The sequence below is a fragment of the Barbatula barbatula genome (assembly GCF_947034865.1).
Source record: "Barbatula barbatula genome assembly, chromosome: 21".
Classification (NCBI taxonomy): domain Eukaryota; kingdom Metazoa; phylum Chordata; class Actinopteri; order Cypriniformes; family Nemacheilidae; genus Barbatula; species Barbatula barbatula.
Window position 1 is genome coordinate 2,719,932 of NC_136784.1, and position 25,702 is coordinate 2,745,633.

Below are 25,702 nucleotides of genomic sequence, written 5' to 3' on the forward strand. Positions count from 1 at the left end.
ACGTAATCACTATTATTTAAAGGCAGTTTCAAGGCAAGCTGTGTTCTAAGCACATCTAGGTCAAAGGAACCTGAAATCACCGGTTCTTCATCTCCAGCACATATTCATTTCCCTGCTCTGTATTTCGTGAATAGAATTTGGCGCAGGTCTGTGATGAATGCTGTGACTAAGCAGCGCTATAGCAGTACACATTGTCCTGTCTTGTCCTCTCCTGTCCTGTCCACGTATATCAAAACGACACCCTCCGTAACAGTGTCCAGAGACAGGCCCGTAGTCTATTTTACAGGGATATATTTGGACTGTGATGGGAAATTCACAGTGTCAGAAAAGCCATTTAGAGTGATGTTGAGATAATAGAGCGAAACAGAATGTTTATGGCCAGAGCCCGTAGAACATTGACTGAGCTTCACTATATTAAGCCGTTTCCCCTTGGAGTGTTAGTGTAGTTAAACATCTTGCTCAAGGATACAGTGGTGATGTCTATTAGGATTTATTTTTAAACATTAAACTTGCAAGTGCTTTGGTACTGGACTTTATGTTTGGGACTGAATAGGGCCTGCATGATATTGCAGCTTGCAAAATACATACTGTGTACTGGATGCAATATACCATACAAATATGCAGTAAAATACAATAATATATAGTTATGTATAATATAATTGTAACATTATAATGATTATAATTCTTAATTATATCTAATATATACATAATTAAAATGATAAATTAAATGTAACTTAAATTCATATATCTTAAATATATATTGAATAGTATTTTATTATTACATTAATAGTATACATAAATGATATACAAATGTTTATTGATATTTTATTGTAATTTATACAGAATTTCATTGAAACAAAACTATATGTCGGAGCCGATAGCCTTGCGGTTAAGTGCTCCGACATATATTGCGCTGTTGTGCTTCGGGCGACCCGAGTTCGAGTCCCTTTTCCGATCCCACCCCCGCTCTCTCGCCCACTTCTCTTCCTGTCCTCTCTACGTAACAGCTGTTCAAATAAAGGCAAAAAACGCCCCAAAATTTATCTTTAAAGGAAAAGAAACAAAACTTTATATTATTATTACGTTAAATATTATAAATGAATGATTATGTTTAATAATATACAGTTTATATATATATGTGTTATGTTATATATCATTTTAATATAATTTCATTGAAATCAAATGATATATAAATATACTAAGTGTTATGAAGGAAAATGATATCACTTACATACTGTGCAGCCTTATTTGTTCGTCCGAACATTTTCGCAATTTTGTTAGGTGACGCCATTGATCTGAGCTTTAACCACTGTGAGCTAAACCTGCAGTTTGAGTTGTGATAGCTTTAATAACCGAAAATACTTTTAACACCACCTATAAAAATATCAGAAAATCTAACATTTTTATGTTTCTTTAGTTCACCGATGGAGTCTGTGCTGTTTTATGCCATCACCACATTACACAACCTGTTACTGCATCAAGAAGGAGCCAAGATGGCCGTGCGTCTGGCCGATGGTCTGCAGAGGATGGTGCCCCTGCTCAAGAAGAGCAATCCAAAGTTTTTGGCCATCACCACAGACTGCCTGCAGCTGCTTTCTTATGGGAACCAGGAGAGCAAGGTGTGTGGATTCGTAGTTCAATATTTTACAAGGAATTTTTAACCAAAACTTTAATTTAATAAAACGCGATGCATCATTTTGTGTGAAAAGTTTGGAACCCATGTTAAATAGTTTGGCTTGTTAACCTTTTATTTTGGCTTTTCTACAAAACGATAACAGAAGTGAAAATGGCTCTTGTGTTTGGTTTAGGATGTGGATAATCCAGCAGATCATTGAGCTTGTGTTGCAATGAATCTACTGTCTCTTTGTTTTTCGCAGTTGATCATCCTGGCTAACGGCGGACCAGAAAGTTTAGTGTTTATCATGAGAAACTACAACTATGAAAAGCTTCTGTGGACCACCAGTAGAGTCCTGAAGGTTCTGTCTGTTTGTCCGAGCAACAAGCCGGCTATCGTTGAAGCTGGTGAGTCTGTGTCTTCATTACTTTCTACTTCTCTACAAAAAAAAACTCAGCATTTATTCACATTTAAATTGCTCCAAACTTTCTTCAGTGGTATACAAGAGGAGGAAGGATGAAGAATGTTGAGTCCATATAATGACAGAAAATGGTGACTGAGGCTGCACGTCACAAACGTCATATTTTGTGTTTTTTGCAAAATAGAAAGTTTTTGAAAGAATGATGAATTTATACTTTGGGATAGACTGTTTTTTTATCTCTTTTGCTTTTACTGTTTATTTATCCTAGCCTAGTGGAATATTCTTAAGCCTTTTTTGGTTTGCTTCACTTGGGTATTTGCATAATTCACCTCAAATATTCAAGAATTAAATATGAGTCATGCTTTTTTGTTTTTGTTTGTTTGTTACATCTTACTATATAATATATACCAAGAATATACAAAATAATGAAATCAACAACCATTCAATTATAATTATTTTAAATTAATGATAATAGAATAACTAATCATTTCAATTAAATAAATATAAAATTCCATTAAAACTTAAATGTTAACGGATCCAGTGTATGTTAAATATCCATCTTTAATAAATTTGTTCTTCCACACAAGCTCAGTCATGCTAATGCCGTACGGGTTTTGCTTTATTAATGTTGACCTTTCAGTAAATTAATACTGATTTATAAATGTCTGAGGCCATGTGACTGAAGATCTCCAGGACGATCTCGTAAAAAGTCTTTAGACTTATAACGCGACTGTGTTTCTGAGCTTTGTGGGGTCCACACCGTCAAGGATCAGCAGGGCCATTTTAAAAGATGTGTCAGACACCAAACAGGACGAGGACCACAAAAGCGTCACGTTCAAACGTTTATTTAAGGGTTGGGGGTTAAGGGGGTTTCAGGGGTTCCGGGGGGGTACAGGAGTTCCAAGAGTCTGCGTGTGTGTGTTCCCCCAGTAGCCGAACAGCGATGGCAGGAGCGGGATGATCCGGGAAGTCCTGGGGGAAACACACACACAACAGCAATTGAAACGAAGCAGCAGTACAGTCAAGGACTAGGCGGTATTCGTAGAAGAGGGATGAAGGCAGGTCAAGATTACCGGGGCTGGAGAACACAGAAGTAGTTGAGCGGGTCCGGGATCACAGGCAAAGAGTCAGAGGCGTTTTCTAAAACAGGCAGGTAACGGGTGCTGGTTGCAGACGATCTGACAAATGTGGACTGAAAAGCAAGGCTTTAAATACAGGGGATGATGAGTGGTGAATGCAGTGCAGCTGGTAGGTAAACGAGGGTGAGGCAGAGCAGAGCAGGAACAGGTGGAGGTCATCAGACTTCAATCAGCGTGTGTTACCAGGCAGAGAGAGAGCTCATGACAGAACCCCCCCCCTAAGGGACGGCCCCAGAAGTCCCCAAGAGTGACACCATGTCGGGAGGGCGGAGGGGAGCCGGTGGAGGGCTAGAATTCCTCCGAGCGGTCCGAGTGAACCTCCTCATCTCGGAGGGAGCTGGAGGATCGTGGACAGAAGACGGGACAGGTACCGAGACAGGGTCAGGCACAGGACAGGAAGCCGGACGGGCAGGACGGTTAGGGAGGCGCGGCCGATCTCCATCGGTTCAGACTGATCCGGCTGGCTAGATGGTGTGGCAGGTGCAGACAGAAGGGCAGTTGGGACACTCCGTGTGCTGGTGGATGGACTCTGGCGCCCTCTCTCACGGCGGCGGGCCTGGATCCTGCGGTCGATGCGGACAGCCAGAGCAATGGCTTTATCAAGAGTGGGGGGTTGATCATGGGAAACCAGCTCGTCCTTTATGTAGTCCGCCAGGCTGTGGAGGAAGGCATCCACCAATGCTTCCATGTTCCAGGAGCTCCGACTTGCCACAGTTCGAAAGTCAATGGAGTAATCCGCAACAGTCCTTCTGCCTTGGCGAATACTCATCAGGATCCGAGATGCCTCTGCTGTTGTGGATTCCAAATCGAATACCTTGAGCATCTCCTCTGCGAATAGGTTGAAGGTTGCACATGCTGGGGTCTGGCGCTCGAACTCCGCCGTTCCCCAGAGTCGAGCTCGGCCCGTCAGGTGAGTGATCACGTAACCGACCCTCGCCCCTTCAGTGGCAAAAGTCCTGGGTTGCAGGGTAAACTGGACACGGCAGCTCGTCAGGAACGCCCGTACCTGGGTTGGGTCGCCGCTGAACCGCTCTGGATTGCCGATCCTGGGTTCTGGGGCTCCGGCAGCCACGGCAGCAGTGGACTGGGCAGGAGACTCGGGTGCTGGGCCGGTGAGCAGGCTGGCTGGGGCTGGGCCGGTGGGACCAGGCAGAGGAGAAAGGTTGTTGAGAAGTTGAATGATCATTGCAAGTTGTTGCTGTTGCTGCTGGAACTGCTGAAGCTGTTGGTAGCCGGCTTGAAGTAGGGAGGCAATGTCAGTAGTGTTGCGGTTTACCTCTCTCTCTGTCTCTTCCAGGCGTTGCATGGCGGTGGGTGGTTCTGGTTCGTTGGTTTCCATGCTGGTTCGACCGTGCGCTGGGTCCATGTTTGGTCAGATCGTACTGTCAGACACCAAACAGGACGAGGACCACAAAAGCGTCACGTTCAAACGTTTATTTAAGGGTTGGGGGTTAAGGGGGTTTCAGGGGTTCCGGGGGGGTACAGGAGTTCCAAGAGTCTGCGTGTGTGTGTTCCCCCAGTAGCCGAACAGCGATGGCAGGAGCGGGATGATCCGGGAAGTCCTGGGGGAAACACACACACAACAGCAATTGAAACGAAGCAGCAGTACAGTCAAGGACTAGGCGGTATTCGTAGAAGAGGGATGAAGGCAGGTCAAGATTACCGGGGCTGGAGAACACAGAAGTAGTTGAGCGGGTCCGGGATCACAGGCAAAGAGTCAGAGGCGTTTTCTAAAACAGGCAGGTAACGGGTGCTGGTTGCAGACGATCTGACAAATGTGGACTGAAAAGCAAGGCTTTAAATACAGGGGATGATGAGTGGTGAATGCAGTGCAGCTGGTAGGTAAACGAGGGTGAGGCAGAGCAGAGCAGGAACAGGTGGAGGTCATCAGACTTCAATCAGCGTGTGTTACCAGGCAGAGAGAGAGCTCATGACAAGATGTCTCCTAATCTTCTCTTCCCTTTTTATCTTTCTAAGCCATGTGGGTTTTAGTTTATCTGCGCTAGCTCCAAAATTCATTTCTCTCCTTTTGGCACACGGTAGCCTAGAGAGAAATGCAACCTTCGTTTATGAACAGGTTGCATCGCCGGATAGTTATGTTCCTTCTTTTGATTGCGGCTCAGTCTGGTAAATATGAAGTCTAAAGGCTTTTCTCTCTGTTTGGCAGGAGGTATGCAGGCCCTCGGCCAACATCTCACGGTTTCAAGTCAACGGCTGACGCAGAACTGCCTGTGGACTCTACGAAATCTTTCTGATGCTGCAACCAAACAGGTGAACTAGCTGTCGAGAAAGCTGTTTTGCCATCGTTTAATCGCCCTCCTGTTATTTAGAAACCTGTATATGACTCTTTCTTCTGTCGGACACAAAAGAAGATATTTCTGTTCATTCAATGGAAGTCAACGAGGTCTTAAGCCCAGTTTTTACTTGTGGGTCGGACCTACGCCGAAGGCTACGTGCCGGTTTTCATTTACATTTCTGCGTCATTGTCTGCGTCGACAGGCAATGACCACTAGGCGTCAGTGCCCACGCGCATGTTGCTTGTGTAACCAAGACATTGGGCTTTATGTTCTGTGTTTACCAGGATTCTTCAAAATATCTTCTTTTGTGTTCTGAAAGAAAGTCATACAGGCTTGGAATGACATGAAAGTTAAGGCATGGTTATTTTTGGAGGATCTTTAATGTAAAATTGTGAATTTGAGGGTAGAGTTCACCCATAATAATTTACTTACCCCTAGTTGTTCCAAAACCGTCAAAATGTTGTTATTCGGCTGAACACAAAGAGATATTTAGAAGTATGTTTGTATTGAAACAGTTCTGGGGCTACCAAAACTACCATGCAAGTCAAAGGGCCCCAGTTTAGTTTCCCATATTTTTCTAAGTATCTGCTTTAGTGTTTAACACAGCAAATAATTGTATACAGTTTTGGAGCAACTTCAGGCTGAGTAAATGGCGACAGAATTTTCATTTTGAATGAACTGTACCTTTAAGGGAGGTGAAACTAACTCTGACCTTGAAGGGGGAGTAGGTCAATGAAGTGTGTAGGCTAAATCTTAATAAATATCATCATAAAACTTATAATTAGAATACTGAACGAAGAAATGACAATCACGTTTATTTAGTGTGCAACGAACATTAACCCAGACTGAACTTGAAAACCATTAAAAGTTTTTTCTGTACTTTTATAATGCAGATGAGTTCATAATTGTTTCTTACCTCCACCTCCTGCATCTTTGGTGCGTAGAATTCATTGGCACAGAAAATGCACAATAAATGCTAAACAGGTTATCATTTTCTCCCTTATTATTAAAGTCAGAGAACAAAACGTCTATTATAAACAGGCACGTAGTGCATCGCCGGTGGAAAGCGTCTGGAATTTTAAATGTCTGTATTCAGTGCTGTCACTCTCGGCTGATGTTCACGTGTCTGTTTGGGGTTTCATTCCAGCGATCTGGCGCATCCGTTCTTATTTCACTCTTCCACTGCCTTTCATTTCTTATCCGCGTCTTGTCGTCCTCCTGTCGCTCTTTCATTAGCCAACATTAGCTGTCATGGATCATTTGATTTCTGAAATATTGTGTTTTTATGTGATGTTGCATCATGATGAATGTGCAAAATGTGAATCCCAGGTTGTCTTTTTTTATGTCTAGATGTATAATTCATTCAAAACTCTATGACAAATGCAGGTTATACGCACTAAATAAATATGATTTTGATTTTCCGATTCTGATTGAGTTTAAGTTTTTTTGAAATTGAGTTTTAGAAACAATTCATCGTTTCTGACATCATCATTTCTTGTTATCTCCATTCAGGAAGGTCTCGATGGTCTTCTGCAAATTTTAGTGAGTCAGCTCGGCTTGGACGACGTGAACATGCTCACCTGTGCTACGGGAATCCTGTCCAACCTCACCTGCAACAACGCACGCAACAAAGCCCTGGTCGCTCAGAGCGGCGGGGTGGAGGCCCTCATCCACGCTGTGCTTCGAGCGGGAGAGAAAGAAGACGTGGCCGAGCCCGCCGTGTGCGCCCTGCGTCATCTCACGAGTCGCCATCTCGACGCCGAGCTGGCCCAGAATGCAGTGCGGCTGCATTACGGCATCCCCGCCATCTCCAAACTGTTGGGTCAGCCGCACTACTGGCCCGTGGTGAAGGTCTGTGTGTGTTTTTTATGGGTCTGAATTGCTGTCGATTCGAAACTAACTCTTTTACGCAGTTTAAATGTAAAGGTCAGATTTGAAAGTGTCTGGGGGCGACGCTTGCTTGGCTTTGATGTGGAGGAACGCTAAGCTGATTTCGGGTGGGGGCTTTAGCCAATGAGAAACCATTTTGTGGCCTCATTTCAATCTGTATGACTTTCTCTCTTGTGATGAACACAAGAGAACATATTTTGAAGAATGTTGGTAACCAAACGATATTGGCCTTCATTGACTTCCGTTTTATGGATACAAAACCACATTTCTGAAAATATCTTCTTTTGTATTTCACTGAAGAAAACGTCATATTCCGTTTTTAAATGACAAATGATGACAGAATTGTTCTTTTTGGGTGAACTATCCCTTTAAACAAAAACATCTTCCACTGAGATGAAACAATTTATCGCAGGTTGTCTGTGATTCTTTGCACCCTTAAGACAAAGCTCATGTCTTCAGTGCATTTAATTCGCTAACGGTTTTGAATCGTGTCAGTGCTTCTGCTCATCAGAGACCCCGGAGCTTCATCACATCAGGAAAGGTCATGGCGGATGTAATTGGCTGTCCTCAGCTCTCTGATTTGTGGTGGGCAGAACTTTGATTGTCTCTCGGTGGGCACGAGCTCCTGGCACGCATGATCTCCCGCTTAATCGCATCAGTCCGCTGGAGCAGAAGCCTGTGTGTGTCGTGATGTGTTCAGCACGTGTGTATCCATTCAAAAGAATGGAAGTGCCAGCCTCTGGATTCCTTATTACATAATAAATAATGGTTTAGATTAAACAGAATACAAATTGATCATTTAAATTAAAACGTTTCAATGTTCCAGAAAACTATTTTCACAGTTGACATTCGAGAGGCGCTTGTGAACTATGGGCGGCTGTGAGTTGGGCTGATGGCTCTGGTTGGGACAAAGCGGATTTTTAATGGAAAACACATGGAACCCCGATGCCTGGGATGCATGGAGTCCTGTTTATTTCTCTTCCATTTGGAGGCGTTTCAAGCACTTGCAGTCACACCCTGTGGAGAGCTTTCCTCGCAGCAAGCGTTCTCTAATCACCACTGGAACATCTTTGAATAATGATGCGCTGTGATGGAAGCCGTGTGAAATCGTTTACGCATTGCTCTTTGTGTGCAGATGGTTGGGTAGCGGTTAAATGCAACATCTGTGGTTTGAGACGCTATAGATAGCATTGCATTACATTTATAATACAGTATATATCATGGAGTGATGTACTGGTGATATATTTAGAAACTACGACCTATTACATTAAGCATATCAACCTTAACCTTGTGTTGATGTCACATATTTTATTAAAAAACAGTGTCTTCGTTTTCAATTAGGAGCACTTGGTATTTTAGCCCTTGTATTCATGGTTTTCTTACTCAGCCAGTGTGAAATGGTCTTGTGCAGGGTTTCACACAGTGGGATTCACGAACCACCGGTGGTTCTTGAGGGAATTGCAGAGTTGGTACACTTTGTTTACCTGTATATAGTAGGCCTATGTACAAGTTTCCGTTACTTTGAAAAAGTTCAAATGCGTAGAAATGTAACAGGTTTTATAATATCACTTGTTGCTGTATCTAAAATACTACTGATAAAAGCTTTAAAACAGATATAAGAATACATGTTTTTAAGTTAAACATTTACAGGTGTTCAGCTGACAAACACTGAGGTCTACTGGATCCACAAACTAAATATGTAAAAGTACTTAACATGTTTACTATATCCCATTTACAACATATACAGCATATATGGGTAATATTTGTCATTTACCTTTTTATAATCACATGAAAATAGGTACTATGATGTCTATGATATGAAAATACATGTTTATGCTAGAAACGTTTTAAAGTCTGTGGTTGAAAATGAATCGCATATTTTTTCAGTAAACACTGAAAACAAATTTAGGAAACAAATGGATTTATATTGGATCTGTGCTACATTGTAAAAAGATGTCAACTTAAGAACTTCAGTTCAAAAGCTGCAAATAAAATTGGCTTTACAAGTCACTTGAGTTTTTATTAAATGGAATCTAGTTGCCTTTTGTTTATAACTTTATAGCACCTAAATATTGCTTAATGTTATTTACCAGTTTTATAAAAATAACCAATTTAATATAAGTCGGTTTTATATCATTTAAATTCTGATGACTTAATTGATTGATTCAACATAGAAATTGAAGCCAGCTAAAGTTATTAAGTAAAATGTTCTACAGTGAATGGTAAACCTATATATATATATATATATATATATATATATATATATATATATATATATATATCAATTCAGTTCTTTTTCTCCCTGTAGGCAACAGTGGGTTTGATTCGCAACTTGGCCCTCTGTCCAACCAATCAGGCGCCTTTAAGAGAGGCTGGAACAATCCCCCGATTGGTCAACCTTCTACTGAAAGCCCATCAGGAAACTCAAAGACACGGCTCAGGAGCCCAGCAGACCTATCAGGTAGGCTGCATCACAACCTTTATTTGACATGATATAGTTTTTATGAAAAACATCCTTAAATTTAGCTGAAAAAGAGTCTTCATAAATGTAATTCTTACTTAAATTTGTGGGTTTATTCATTTGTTTTGTTTGAAAAAATTCTAAATAAACAACATTGTCAAATGCTTAAATGCATTTTCAATGCAATGTCATTTCAAATTTATAGTTTAAGGTTTCCCGTCCCTATGTACAACCTTCGCATCTAGAGCAAAGCACCCAAAGGGAGGCCAAAACACGATCCAATTAGCATCAAAGTCTCAATACCTGCCATACATCAAGTGCCTGTACAGGTCCCTGTAGTCTCATATCATTTGTTTCCCTTTCCCTGTCTTGCACTTGCTCTCTGTCTCCACAGGATGGTGTGCGAATGGAGGAGATTGTGGAAGGATGCACAGGCGCTTTGCACATACTGGCCAGAGATCCAATGAACCGAGGGGAAATTGCCAGCATGCAGACTATTCCTCTGTTTGTACAAGTACTGAACAAAATTACGGCATTCCCGGCAGTGAAACTGCTGCCTCTGCATGTGTTGTGATGTGTGGGTGTCGACGATAACCGCATGCTACCTGGATGCTGTTTATGTGTGACGCTGCGCTGCCAATTCGTGATTTAACAATCAAACCTCCCCTTAACACAAAACTGCTCTGTCATCTTCTTTCTCTCCCTTTCTGTCTTCAGCTTTTGTACTCGTATGTGGAGAACATAAAGCGCGTCTCTGCTGGAGTGTTGTGTGAACTTGCTCTGGATAAACAGTCTGCGGAGATGATTGACGCGGAGGGCGCGTCCGCTCCTCTGATGGAGCTCCTGCACTCTCCCAATGAGGGCATCGGTGAGAGAGAGAATGTTTCTTTCATTATTTATAAAGCCGGGCACACATCCACATCTACGCCTTGAAAACAACTCTGGGGATCACCTGAGGTCTGATTTTACAATACACAACGGACAGCAGTACTGTGCTGAATTGCACATTTATGTGTCAATTTATCTTTAAATACAGTAGGTGGAAACAAAAGCTTATGATTATGATTTGATGTATTTGCAATAAAAAACCTTAATTTTTGTTGACTACCACTGAAATGTGTTTTTTCATAAGAGGGGAATAGATTTGTCACTTAGGTGGTCATTTCAAAATCTTCTAAAGTGTTTTACTGTTAGGGCTGTCATGATTATGAAATATGACTGACGGTTAAATGTCTAAAATAATTTATTAAACATTTAATTATTTAAAAAAATGAGTTTACGTCATATATTATTACATTTATTTCATATTTTGTAAATATTGTCGCTTGAAGTATATCATTAATACGTGTTTTACACGGCGCTCTTGAATACGTGATTCTGAATGGCCAATAGCGACATGAAAGGCTCATCCAGCTGTCTGTGTAGTTTTTATCATTTATTGTTTCTTTTCACACAAACTCTGTTACAGTTACACTTTCCTTTAGCCTTGGTTTTCACTGTCCAGTTGTCAACAGAACATTGATATACGGTTGCTTGAATGTGCATAGACATTTGAGACGTCTTGGTTTTACAAACTTATATGTAATGATCAGTTTGGTAAGTATGATTTTAATATTTTCTTCTTTTGCTCAGCCACATATGCTGCAGCAGTGCTGTTCCGTATCTCAGAAGATAAAAGTTCAGACTACAGAAAGCGAGTGTCCGTGGAGCTCACGCACTCTCTCTTCAAGCACGACCCCGCGGCCTGGGAAATGGTGAATATTTTTTTATGTTAATGTTGCACTTCAAGATAAGGGTTTGTTTTTACTCTGCCACTAGATGCCACTAAAACACCAGCGCTGTGCAGAAAAAAAAAATTGTACTCCATCATGGCATTCATTGCACTATAGCCTACTTTTCTGGTATTCATTGGCTACTGTGTCACATTTGAGATCTCTGAAGTTTGTTTACATTCTTTCTTTTAGGCACATGCTGCTATGCCCCTTGACCCTGGATACATGCCAGATGGTGAGTTGAGAGTAGGACAGAGAGCCTAGCGCTGTCTCTGGCTGTTAATGGACTAAACTTCTGCTTAAGTACGCAACGTCCCAGCATGTCTCGCTGCGTAAGAACGCGGAGATTTCACATGCAATGCCACATGATAAATGAGTCATGGCACGAGTGTGTGTGTGTGTGTGTGTGTGTGTGTGTGTGCGTGTGTGTTGAAAGAAAAATGAATCAGCAGGGAACTTCAGTTTTGACTCCATACAGTCCCTGTCAACACTTTTTTGTTTTCTAATCCGGGGTAGATAAAATGTCTTTTAAAGGACAACGCATAACAGGTTCTGTGAAAAAATATCGTTGTGATTTTTCAAGGTGAGATATGTGAATCGTTTGTTAGTTCAGAAACAATAGTGTTTTTCAAGAAACATTTTTTGAGGCATAACTACACCCTTAGTCTAAAGTTAGAGATAAATAATAGGCTTGGAATGGCCTTATCGGAAAAGCTATTTTGTCTTTTAATATGAATATGTTGCTTATCTAAACTATGGTGCACGAAGAATTTGCATAATTCATGTAAACCGAATAAAAGAATTAAAAACATAGTCACTCGTTTCTGCCAAAGAAACGAATTGCGAATTGATTTTTATGACCACGATCTTCACTTTACCCTTTCATCAGGTTGTTTTGACCAATCAAATGCTCTCATTCAATAAACCTCACCCGACGTACTTTTTTTTTTGAGAAAATGACTTAATTTCTTCATTAAAGCTGCGTGTTTCAATGCTATTCTGTTGTATTCAATAGGAAGAGTGAACGTTTTTCTCTAATTCGTATGAACGATCTCATTCGTGCATTGTTATGCGTTTTGCTTCAGTGTTGCTTTTCTCTAGTAATGTTGCTTAGGGCGAATTAAACAGGGATTGTAAATGTTTTGTAATTAAACTCTCCCTCTCTCTCTCTTTCTAAGAGCTGGATCCAGTATACCATCCCTATGGTTACTCTGATATACCCTTGGACGGTCTCCCGCTGGACCCTGAGCTTCATGAGCAATACATGGCTGAAATGACCTATGACCCTCGACAGGTGTACCCAAATCCCCTATAACAACACCTCCAGCAGGTTAAGAAGTACGATTTACAGCCTCTGGATCTATACTTATTTGGTGTACATGTCAAGTTCTTTACTGTGTGTCTTTCATCCTTCAGGTCGAATGAAGCGGACTCGGTTTCTTCCCTGCAACAGGTGTGATCCATGCCGTGAAAGTGTGCAGTGCTTAAAAGAAAGAAGAAAATTTCATCACTTGCTTTGGTTCACCACTGGTTGTTGTGACGTGAACTCTCGAGCACTGCCTAACTCATTTCAGTATCTTGTGCTACTAACAGAGTGACAGCCTAAAAGTATGTGGTGAGGCCATGAGCATGTGATCATAACATGTACATTTTGTACTTTATATTGTTTGTCCAAAGATAGAAAACTAGACATGTAGCATAGCCAGCTAGCTGCACAGCCACGACAGGGTTTTGTTTCTTGCTTCCTGTGTGTTTGTGGCTCTGAGGTGTTGCTACTGAGTAGAACAAGACAAAAAAAAGCGACTGAAACATAATCACATTTCATCTTTGTCCTTGTTATCAATGATACATTGGCCTGGCTTTCCAGTCATTCCAGTTCAACGCAAAAAAAAACTATGCTGCAACGTCCATGCGCCTACTCATCTCACTATGTTCAAATTTACAATTCAGAGGACAGTTCTAGTGTAATATATATGCCAATGTTTCCATGGAAAGCTTGCTTACTAACATTCTTGTTGTGTTTTATGAAAGAAACTGATATTCAGTTATAAGAAAAGGCGTACGATGTAACATACTGTCAAAGGCATTATTTGAGAAAGATCCACAATCATTTTCACAACTTATTTGGCACATCGTCCATGTAAAAGATCGATTTAGTTGTGGTTTTGTCGCTGCTATACAACATTATAAATGTTGTCATATATTTTGGGATTCACAGGTTTAGATTGTGTAGTCTATTTTAGAGAACCCTGTTATACAGTCAAATAGTTTTTTTTCTATATATAGATATACATTTTGCTTTCAGAAACTAGTTTCGGTAGCACAGTGACATTAAACAAAATGGAGTTATTGTTTCTGTACAATAAATATTCAGCTCTGTTGCTTTCATTTTGTGTGAATAGTTAGCACACTCTTCTTTATGCCCGAATGAGAATAAGGTTTACAGACCAGGACGTAAGTGCTATTTACATTGTAGAGATTCTTTAAATGGCCCCTACACAAGAACAAACTTATCCTGTTAATACAACATCCTAAAACTATAAATATTTTTTTACTCAGAAATTGTTTTTCATCATTGTACATACTTCGACATGCGTGCTAATGTCTTTTTTTAATGACATGAAATATGTGGTCAGAAGATGATAAGTGTTTATAGATCTTGCACAGTTGGCCTAAGTATATGCATTTGCAGCGCTGTGGTAAAGTATGGTTGCTGGTTGATGAAATTACAGTATTATATAGCAGCTGCGTTTTTATAATTCATGTAAACATTTTTCTCCAACCTTTAGATAACTGTTTAAATTCATATGCATCCAAATGTTGAACAGCACAAGAAAAATATTGGACTTCCAGACGAAGCACTTTCATATCACCTGTCATCTGAATATCGAGTACTGAGTATTTCTGAGTAACTGAGTATTAACTGACTATTTGTCACAAAATGAAAAGATTCTCTGTCATTTTTTCAAGTAGAGAGAACAATGAGCGTGATTCATGCTACGTTTAATCTTTCCATCTGAACTGTAATGAAAGAAACTTGTTTCGCTCGCTTTCTGTAACCATTTGCCCAGAATTATGCTTTTTTCGCTGTCTATCCTGAGAAGCAGGATTTGGGCATCCTTTCCCTGTGTCATGAGATTACGCATGCTGTGCATTTTTGACATCGAATGATTTGTGAGGTTTCAGTGGTACTCGATGCAGTTGTCAATTCAACATTTCCACCTGCGAGAAACAAAGATGCACGGGATGTACAAGAAAGTTGAACTGAATATGCAGTTTTTTTTTCAAATAAATAAACGGAATTAAATGAACTGTGCCAGCTTCTTGTGATTTATTAAAGGTGATGCAACTGTTCTTGTAACGAAGATTGGCTCGTTTTATGTTGTGCATAGGGTTTAATATACGTTTTCTTAACAATTTGATAAACACATTCAGCCAGAGCCTGAAGATTGAAGATTGATATTACTTTTTAAGTTTTAAGTAAGGGATGAGACTGCAACGAAGTATAAAAACAGATTTTAGATTTAGATTAGTGTTGTCAGGTGGACCACTTTTTGGCAGACCAATCTTAACAGTAATGTTTATTTACAATAGATAGCACTTAAATAATAATAATAGACTTTATTGTTATTATTATTAAAATAGCATTATAATTACAGTGTGTATGGTTAATAATGACAACAATATTAAACGTTTACAATATTTTACAATAAACAATGAAAAAAAAAAAGAACAAATACATAAATTAGTGGGTGAGCGTACATTGAAATATGAAATGATATATCACGAAAATGAAAGAAAGAAAAGCACAAGGTTAGATCACATCTTTAAATAAATAAAAAACGGTTTACTTTTTTTTATTATTTGCAAGTTTTAGCAAACAAAATGATAATAACTACATTCAGCAAGAAGAAAATGAAAAGAAAAATAGTTTTAACAAATTAAACGCTTTACGGCGTAACCAGAGCCATATGGTGACGTAACTTCCGGGCCAGACGCAGGAGCGAATCAAGGCTATTGACGCGCGAGACCAAGATGCCAGTTTGCGAAATCGTCGGACGCTGCGGAGAAAAGTAGGATTAAACATTGCACTGATTCATCGGATAAACTTGGCGAATTAAGTTATTTCGACTGACGGAAAATGTATTCTCATGCAGTCGATAAGTTAGGCGGGAAACGTCCTGACGTGACAGGCGCACCTGCCAAGCGCCAGGCCAAACCAAGCTAAGCTAAAGCTTCGCTAATTCACAATCAAATATACAATGTCAGAATAAACGAATAAGAGGTTTAGATGTCCGGCCTTTAACGCTTGAGTAGTTTATCATGCTCAAAGAAGCTGAATGGTGTATTCGATATGTTAACTGTATAATGCAAGCCGAGTTTACATACTGTAACGTTACCTTCATTTTTTTCTCAGTCACAAAAGTTAACACGGTTGTTGACATTGGTTTAAAGCTCTGGTTTAATATGACATGCATCTTCTGTGGGGTTCTTGCTTTGCTACAGATGTGAATCAATTGTGATTTTACAGCATTGACTCCAGTAGCTATGGTTTCTATTATCAATGAGTCGACATGCTTGTGTGTTTGTTAAGGTGAATCACATTGGAGGATAATGTGCACCAGTAGTTATGAATGAGACAGGCTTGGCTTTGAAAAGTCTTAGGAGGATGTTTTGATTCAGAGGAGCCTTATTGAAGATCAAAAAGCTTTTGTTGGCCAGCGGATTTAAACTGGTTTTTAAAAGAACTAAATCATTAAAAAGTAAAAGTCTAATCGAGTGCACGGAGAAGCTTGTCGTAAAGAACAATATTCAGGCTGATTGTGGCACTTTTTGACATTTAAAGGGGTGATGTGGCGCGAATACGTGTTTTTCTTTCTTTGGTGGGTTATAAAGCTGCACATGCATGTATTAGACACGTAAAATTGCAAAGATTAAAATGTCGATAATATGCATTCGATCTAAAAGCGAATGCTCACCCAGATCTGCCTGAAACGCCTCGTGTGACCACACCCCCACAAATCTACGTCAGTTCGTGGTATGATTTGACTAAGAGCGCCCAAATGTAAACGCAAGTAAGGTGGGCGTACCCGTCAGTACAATTGCTTTGGAACCTGATGCTTGAAATATGTTAAGAGGCGATGCATTTCCGTCACACGCTTGCAGTAATCGACAATTCACCACGCACTGGATAACCGGCCAATCGTAGCACACCTCTTTCAGGCGGGGCTACGATATTATTCGTTTTAGCCTTTAACGTTTAAAAAGTAAAATACTATAAATAACACATATGAGCGATGATGCAAACAGACGTCAATAATTCAAAAAGATGATGAATTGAATTGTGGATTTCCTGAATCTGTCGTCATTTTCCTATGAGCTGAGACTGCAGCTCAACTGCTGGAGTGTAGGTCTTGAGAACACATCCTGGTAAACAAACCTTACTATGCGCTGTATGACGGTTTGGATAATAGTGTCTGCCAAATGTGCAACTGTCAACCTGAGGCTGAAAAAAGTATTTATCTTTGTCTTTATCATGCCAGCACACTGTCATGTATTTATATTTGTTTCATCAGTTGACTCTTCATAAAATCTTAAGAGTGACACACACTCAGCTCCAAACACAGGAGGCTCCAGGATGCCAATTCCTCCACCTCCCCCCCCACCCCCTGGTGGACCCCCTCCTCCTCCTACCTTTAACCAGGTGTGTATTCTTTGTAGCATTATCATCTGTGTCATTAAATTGGCCGTCCTGGTAATGACTGTCAGTGTTTATAATGTGTATTTATTTATTTTAGGCCAACACGACGACTCCTAAGCTTACTCGAGATGAAGCGAAGGGCAGGGGGGCAATGCTCTCTGATATCTGCAAAGGGTCAAAGTTGAAGAAAGTTGGTGTTGTCAATGATAGGAGTGCACCTTTTATTGAAAGTAAGTCAAAAGCAGTTGGGTCTTGAGAGGTAAATGCATTTAAGCATTAATCTCTGAAGAATGAAGGATGCTTTTTTAGCATTAGAATATGATAAATTAATGTTTTGTGATCCTCAGAGGCAAAAGGAAGTGGAGTCACGTCAGGAGGAACGTCTGCACCCGTCCAGCCGGTGGGGGGGCTGTTTCAGGGTGGTGTCCCAAAATTGCGACCAGTGGGAGGTGTGTGCATTTCCAAAACATTTGTGATGGTGATTTTATTACTGTGTGTTTTGTAAAGTTTCCTTGCTTAATTGCAGGGTCTTGAACTGAAAATGGGTCTTGGGTGTGTTTTCAAAATTGTACATTTTCCTTATCAGTCGTAATAATGTTAATAATTGTATTATATTAATTGTAATAATTGTTGCATTTGTACTTAATATCATATTAAGTATATTTAATGGCCATGTTATTTATTGTTAATGCTCCATTTGAAACGGATGCTGTGTCTTGTAGATGGTTCTGCAGGAAGGTCTGCATTGCAGCCTCCTGGCACACGTGCCGCTGCCCCACGCCCACCTGGAGGTCACGACGATCCAGATAGCGGTTCTCAACAGGGCTCTCCTCCAGAATCCGGCCGTTCCCAGAGACCGTCCCTGCCCGATCTCTCCCGTTCTCCCGGTGGAGGCAGCAGCCCCTCTTCAGCCATGAAGCACAGCTCTTCTGCCCCTCCTCCTCCGCCCCCCATGACTCGTCGCGGAAACGCTCCACCCGCTCCACCTCAGAAGGCCGCAGTGGCCTCCTACAACCGTGAGAAGCCCCTTCCACCAACTCCTGGTCAGAGAGGACCCTCTCCGGCACCAGTGCGTGAAAATGCACCACCTCCTCCAGTAAAACCTCCTCCATCGCCTGTGAGCAACCGCTCTTCTTCATCGTCCTCCTCCTCCCTGGCCCCGCCACCTCCTCCTTACCGCCAGCAGTCTGTGGTTTCAAACGGCCCTTCAAGTCCTGTGAACGAAGCTGCCCCTGAGCTACCCCAGAGACACAACTCGCTCAGCAAGAAACCTTCAGCAGGAGGACACACGCCAATACGGGGGCATGCCCCTCCACCGCCATCACCCACCCCACAGGCCGGCAGACCTCCGCCTCCAGTGCGAGAGCCTCCTGGACGAGGAGCAGGTGAGGGCTGTTTTCTATAATTCTGGGACCTGAGGTTCCGTGTCCTGTTTAGGTGCACTAACCCCTTAAGCTATACACTAGTCTGTCACTAAAAACACAAAGGACAAGGTTATCTAGACACAGGTGAGGGTTAAACATGGAGATAAATAATTATTTGATCCCCTGCTGATTTTGTAATTTTGCCTGCTTACAAAGAAATTTAGGGTCTATATATTTTTTAACTGATAGAGACAGAATATCAAAACAAAATCAGGGGAAACTTTTTTATCTAAAGGTTATAAATTGATTTGCATTTCAGTCAGTGAAATAAGTATTTGATCCCTGAGCAAAACATAACTTTGTACTTTTTTGAGAAACCTGTGCATGCGTTTCGAGACAGAGGGAGTGCACAAGCTCTCTGCTTTCTTTTTCCTGCACTTATCACAAGCGGTTCATTCACTACACAAATCAAAATTAGTTTTATGCACTCGCACCAATGCGAGTATATGAAAATTTACCTCGCACATTATAAATAAAATCACATTTACCAGCATTTTAGTCGCAACCTAGAGCCCTGGTTATTGTTGTGATTATTTGAGATGATTATTTTAATCATCTTTAGGTAAAGCACTTTGAATTACCATTGTGTATGAAATGTGCTATATAAATAACTTGCCTTGTTGGTTAGACATTTCTGATAGTTGGTCACCAGGTTTGTACATGTGTCAGGATACAATTAAGTCCACTATACTAGTTTAACCTCTATCACAGATTTTCTATTGGACTAGGGTCTAGAGACTCACTAGGACATTTAATATGCTTCTCCTTTAAGTTGTCTTGGCAATATGTTTTGGGTCTTTGTCATGTTAAAGGTACATCCATGGCCCATCTAATTAAGGAGAGGAGGTTCTCGTCCCAAGATTTTACGGTACATGGGCCCGTCCCACAGCCCCTCCATGCGGTGAAGACATCCTATACCCGTAGCAGAGAAAAAGCCCTAAAACATGATATTTCCAACACTGTGCTTCTCTGTAGGGATGGTGTCACTTTGGATAAAATCGTCTGCTAAATGTAAATATGTTATTTGGGTCATAGTCAGCATTTCTCTCCCTCTAAAAACAGTAGTCAATTTTGGTCTTGCAGCACTTTCTCCAGAGCGTTTTCTGGATCACTTTGATGTATGATGTTCAAACTTCAGACGTGGTGCTAACTGTGGTCCCAACTGCCTTGAAATCATTAACAAGCTTCTTTCATGTAGTTCTGGGCTAATCTCTAACCTCTCTCATGATAATTTAACCCATTAGGACAAAGGGCAATTTATAGTTAGTTTGTATTTCTCCTATTTTCAAATAATAATAAATAATCGCACCAACAGTTGTCTCCTTCTCACCAAGCTTCTGTCTGTAGCCTATTCAAGGTTTGTGAAGGTCTACAATCTTGTCCCTGACATCCTTTGAAACCTATTTGGTCTTGGCCATGGTGGTGGAGAGGTTGAAATGAAAGATACAGATTCTGTTGGCAGGCATCTTTTATATACATAACAAGCTGATTTAGGATTACTTTCTTAAAGTGACAGGACTAATCTTTGGTCCATATAGACACATAACCAATCTGTGGAGCCAGAATTCTTGGTGGTTGTTAGGGGATCAAATACTTATTTTACTTACTGAAATGCAAATCAATTTATAACCTTTATTAAAATTAAAGACCCTTCATTTACATTTATGGATTTGGCAGATGCTTTTATCCAAAGCGACTTACATTGCATAGTACCATTCAATTGTTTCTGACTATGTGCATTCCTCTGGGATTGAACCCATGACTTTGGCGTTGCAAGCGCCATGCTCTAACCACTGAGCCATAGGAAGCTTTGTAAGCAGGCAAACTTACAAGATCAGCAGGGGATCAAATATTATTTCCCTCACTGTATTTGTCGGGTTTCACAGACAAGGCTTAAAGCTAGTAAAAATCCATGTTTTGTCTCGAGATGCACACCACTTACCGTTCATGGATATTTGCTTAAACTGATGTGCCGTGTCAAATAATTTCCATAGGTGCTGCTCTGTAGACAAAACATTCTTCCTTTCCTGACATCACCACCAAGCTCCATCTTTAAATTGTACTTTTTCATGGATAATTAATTTATATTTACTCTTCTTGATGTCTCAATTCTTTTTATTAGCTCCTCCAGTTCCCGGACAGCCGTCACGGAACGGACGGGACGCTCCACCTCCACCACCACCTTACCGGACACACGGAAGCACTACTGACGGTCCAAGCCGGGGCAAGCCCCCTCCTCCCCCCTCCCGCACACCAGCCGGACCCCCGCCCCCTCCTCCGCCCATCCGCAACGGACACACCTCCATTTCCCGTTCCTTCGTAGGTGAGTCCATCAAACTCGCTCTTACCCACACCTGCAGTCTCACCCTTTGTCACGATCTCATTTCAACATCGCATCATGTAGAGGAGCCTCGGTTTTCTCCGGAATGACATCAGCTATAATAAACCGCTGTCACCTCAGTTGATATGACTACAGTCATACCTCTGAATTAAAGAAATTGTTTAAACAAGAAATAATGAATTATCCCTAGTCTAACAAATGCGCTTCATCGAAGACAATGGTTCTTAAACTATGCGGAGTGTACCACTAGTGGTACTTGAAGAGACCCAGGGGGTACGTGACATGACAGAAATATGAAAACTCTATACATTAATTTAGATTTCTTGTTTTAAATACAATTTCCAAGGAATACATCTCAGCCTATGTGCAATTTTTAAATAGTTTATTTATCATTGGTCGATCTCAGGAGCTCAAACCCAGAGCGGGAGCAGACAGGCGCTTGTGAGTCTCTCACTTTCTCCCGATGAGCTGGATGCGAATTACGTTTCTGAAGTATATCTGCACTTGAACCGCTGTTCAAAGCTGTTGTTAATGCTGTAAAGTGCTAATTCAACATGCGTCTGCATCTACTCGGGGTTAAATCAATGAAGTGCGTGTTGCAATTTAGCAAAAACCGCTGCTGTTAAGTGTAAGTGTCTGTTTGTTATACACCGCTGTTCTCCTGATGTTTAAGTGCAAAGAGGGAAAGTCGGTCGAAATTTTTACATGACGTAGACCGTGAATTCTGTAAATCGCAGTCAACGTGGAGCAAACATTACTTCTTACAACCAATAATAGAAGAATGGAGATGGCTGGTCGCTCTTGTATAGCAGGTCCACACCGAGCTGCAGCATCCATCACAACTTTCTAAAAGAAACTCAAAACATACTAACCAATAACTGTCGTGTTTTTATGTCTAATAAATAAAAAAGATTTTATGTTGTTCATTCTCTCCCTTGTTTACTTCAGCTTTAATCCTCATGGCCTGGTAAACTATGCTATCAGTACTGTTTAGCGTGTTGACAAAATGTTAAATGTGATATGGATAAAAGCATCTGCCAAATGAATGAAAATCTAATATCTAGTGACTGTTAACTTAGGCATGCAGCTGCGATCAGGAAGGTATGGGAAGGCAGGAAGGTTTGCTTTAGCCTGTTTTGTTTTTAACTGTTAAATACATATGAAAATACTTTAACCGCTGCTAATATTATTATACCACTTAACATAGAGTTTATTGTGCTAAATATGTTCTGTTTATATAATCTATGATATATAACAATTATATTTTACTACATTTAGTGTAACTCACCATAAAAGCCTGCCTTTGATCGATATTTATTAGTTATTGTGGTCAAGAAGGTAAATTGTCCAGGAGAAAGGGCCTTCAGTAAGCTAAAATAATGAAAAATGGATGCAGATCATAGTGTGCGCGACATCCAGATTCAGCTCTGGTGCATGGATTAAAGGAAAAAACGAATGTTTTGTAGACATTTTTAGTGTTTGTACCGGCTATTATGGCAACCTCTAACTGCACACATTACGCTTGTGCCTTTGCGTTCCATAATAAATATTTACTGGAAGTCTAAACAATGCAGCTCAAATAAGGTGGAATTGTCATTTACAGAGGTCTGTTTGTTGTGCACTACAGAAAGTGTTTTGTGTCCACTATTACTGCGCTGACTAACTTGAAAAACATGTTCTTTTGTTTGAAGACGGCTGGTAATAAGAAAAACTGTTTGTATTATTAATAATACATTATAAATTGGAGGATGAGGTGTAAAGACAAATATTCTCAGCTCTACTATTAATTGTAAATGTTTAATCATATGATTTTCAATGGCGTCTTCCTGAGCTCGAATCGTTCTTTTTCCAACAGATGATTTTGAGTCAAAGTATTCTTTTCATCCACTGGACGACTTCCCTCCTCCAGAAGAGTTTAGACACTTCACTAAGATCTACCCAAGCAAAGCCACCAGAGGCGAGTCTAGAGGTATGCTTCAAAACAAAATTGAGAACTTTTCAACTGCACCGGGTTTAGTAAAAAAAAACAGGCAGTTCACACTGGCAATGAAATGTCAAAGTGCTTTGCATTGTGGGGTGCAGGATTTCATGCCATATGCCCTGTTGTATACTGCTTGGTATTTCTTGATGTCTAAGGAAGGAAATATATAGTATTGATGTGGTTGATCGCGAGCTTGGACTTACCCGTCTCTCTTTCTTTGGCAGTAATGAGAGGAGCCCCTCCCTTACCACCTGTGGGGAGGTAAACACTGTGACCGGTCGCCTGGGCTGCATCAGCGACGATTGTTCTTCATTCAGACCCATACGTTCATAGACAATCTCACGTGCACATGTAAATCCTCGAAGCCTGCACCTTATTAACTGTCATTCCCCATCGGATAACTTTCCTCCACATTCACGCGAGCTCCATCTCCCATTAACACTCTTTAATTGTGTGGATGGTCAAGGGAGATATACAGGAAAGGTTGCATTCCCTTGTCAAATGTTTTCAGTTACCTGTTATGTGCACATTAGATCATATGCGTTTTGAGATCTTGCTGATAGTCATGCTGTCAAAGCAGAAGGAAACTACAGAAGTCCTCTGGATAATGTCTTAATTACCATGTCGGGTGACACGTAGTTTTTTTTTCTCATTTGCTTTCTCATGATTCACTGTGAATAATGTCAGTCACTCGGATGTGCATTAACTGAACTGTAAAATATTAACTGCTTTTTGCTTTCAGACGCACCCCTTTTTCAGGGAACAGACGTTTCGTTTAAGTTCTCTCAGGGGGTTTATTGGACGTCACGACCCTCTCCAAAGGCAGAAAATGAAAAGCTTAATGAGTTATGACGGGTCCAAAAGTGCCAAGAGAATGTGCTCTAGCATTTAACTGAACAGCGTGACACGGCCCTTCAGTCAAAGGCTGATTATTTAGGCCTTTATTAATGGTTGATTTAAAGGTGGATCTTGAATTAACCAGGTTTGGAGATGTCGTCCAGCGATATCCTTCACACTTTGTGCCGTACCCTCGCCCGCAATGTGAATTCTGGCTTTTGTTATCATGACGTAACAGGCTGGCGAAGCTTTTCCCTTTTTATATCCTCTGCTTTGATGTTTGTGAGCTAAAAGAGCAAACCTTGTTCATGTTCTGCCTGTGAATTGGTCTTATTGCAGTGCTGTGATAGAAGACTGCCGCTGTTTCCTGAGGGAGAATAACTGGAACTTTTAATAGTTGCCCAAAAGTGGGATGAACGTTAAAATCAGCCATTTTGGTTTCGATGCATTCTGCTTTTTGAAACGGACCCTTTACAAAAATAATGGGTGTATTTGCATGCACGTAAACTTCCTATTTTCCTGTTTTTTAAAATACATCTGCTTTTTGGATGACAAGACCATAACAGTATGTTATGAAACGGTTGTCTGATATAATGAGTTGTGGTAAACAGTCATGTTTAACTTGCATTGCCCTAACTCTTAGCAATCCACCTAGCCACAAAGATTTAGATTAAAGATAAAGCAAATTCTCCATTTTGCAAGACTGGCAATGATGACTGCTTCCTAACATATCTACAATTTGAGACGGATTGGTTCAGTGCCATTGTTTGATGGTTCCGGGTGTATTTTCTTTATACGCTTTTTGTCAATCCGACTACCAACATTTGCATGTTTTATTTTCTTTGAGGGGCTATCGAATGTCTGTTACCAACTCCATATATAGCTAAACTGGACAACACGGAATCCTTTCCACTACATTGCCCCCGTTCTTCTGCCTTACATTTACTGATTAACTTGTCGGTACCGATTTCTAAGAAAGAAAGTGTATTTAGAGTACATACAGTGGAAAAAGTAGTCATAGATATAATTCTATTTTTAAGTTGTAAAAAGCTTGTAATATAGTCAATACTTTCAGGCAGCCATGCATACTTTAGGCCCTGAATGCAGTCTGTGACTAATAACCTGATGTTGTATCTCTGAAAACAGATAAAATGTTCTCTTCCTTAATCGCCTATTGTCTGCCAAGGGTTCGGTGTACATGTCTGTGGAGGAGTATACTGTAACTTACTCACATTGAGAGAGTATTCTTGTCATGATCATCATTCCATGCTTAACTCGAGCTTGTACGTTTCACACCGGTTGGTCTTTGGATCAACTAGTTGAAATAAAAGCTGATGATAAGAGCTTTCTGATCGTCTGTCTTTTTTCAAGAACAGGTGACGAAATGATTGCACGGCAATTGTTGGATATTTTATGTGGTGGTTTATTCGTGTGAATTCGTACGGAGTTAATCCTACAAAAACTCACAACTTTTATAATAGTAATAGTGATGACCCTGCCAGCACAACTGACCAAACTGATAAATTAATACAGGGTAAGTGAAATGCGTTTTCTTAAACAAGGGGTTTGAATTTTACTCCATCGTTTGTAATTGACTCTGCATTTGATCTGCATCTGCAAGATGTATTTTTTGGATTGTTTGCTCATCTGCAAAACTTCTCTGAGTTGTTTTTTTTACGATGTCATAGATATAGAATTTATGTAAAACTGCATTTTCTAAATCGTAAACATCTTAGAAGATGTTTGTAAGACATTTATAATATGTTTTCCAGACCTCCTACAGATGTACCTGCTATCTGGGTTAGACGACATAATATAATAAA

The 25,702-nt window shown here is 40.6% G+C and overlaps 2 protein-coding genes across 4 annotated transcripts in view; both read left to right on the forward strand.

Moving 5' to 3' along the window:
* jupb (junction plakoglobin b) overlaps positions 1–14,905 on the forward strand; it is a 42,661-nt gene extending 27,756 nt beyond the window's left edge. Inside the window, exons 6-16 of one of the 2 annotated variants that reach the window (XR_013788183.1) lie at positions 1,418–1,619; positions 1,878–2,022; positions 5,343–5,446; positions 6,985–7,323; positions 9,671–9,823; positions 10,218–10,327; positions 10,541–10,691; positions 11,456–11,577; positions 11,788–11,830; positions 12,774–12,933; positions 13,012–14,904. Coding sequence is in view for 1 of the 2 variants with exons in the window: in XM_079485314.1 (XP_079341440.1) it covers positions 1,418–1,619; positions 1,878–2,022; positions 5,343–5,446; positions 6,985–7,323; positions 9,671–9,823; positions 10,218–10,337; positions 10,541–10,691; positions 11,456–11,577; positions 11,788–11,830; positions 12,774–12,910 (1,516 nt within the window). In the remaining variant the exon portion in view is untranslated. Of the gene's footprint in view, positions 1–1,417; positions 1,620–1,877; positions 2,023–5,342; positions 5,447–6,984; positions 7,324–9,670; positions 9,824–10,217; positions 10,338–10,540; positions 10,692–11,455; positions 11,578–11,787; positions 11,831–12,773; positions 12,934–13,011 lie in introns of both variants that reach the window. The other variant, XM_079485314.1, reaches the window with a different exon arrangement.
* A 650-nt stretch (positions 14,906–15,555) lies between these two features.
* Positions 15,556–25,222, forward strand: wipf2b (WAS/WASL interacting protein family, member 2b). 2 transcript variants are annotated; one of them, XM_079484673.1, is made up of 8 exons: positions 15,556–15,668; positions 17,172–17,299; positions 17,394–17,526; positions 17,644–17,745; positions 18,019–18,681; positions 20,843–21,043; positions 22,917–23,030; positions 23,267–25,222. In XM_079484673.1, exons 2-8 carry the CDS (start codon positions 17,234–17,236, stop codon positions 23,305–23,307), a joined length of 1,320 nt encoding a protein of 439 aa, XP_079340799.1. In that variant the 5' UTR covers positions 15,556–15,668; positions 17,172–17,233; the 3' UTR covers positions 23,308–25,222. The 2 variants fall into 2 exon arrangements, with proteins under 2 accessions (XP_079340799.1, XP_079340800.1); XM_079484674.1 differs by having other exon boundaries at positions 15,584–16,020; positions 16,906–17,299.
* Positions 25,223–25,702: the final 480 nt, after the last annotated feature.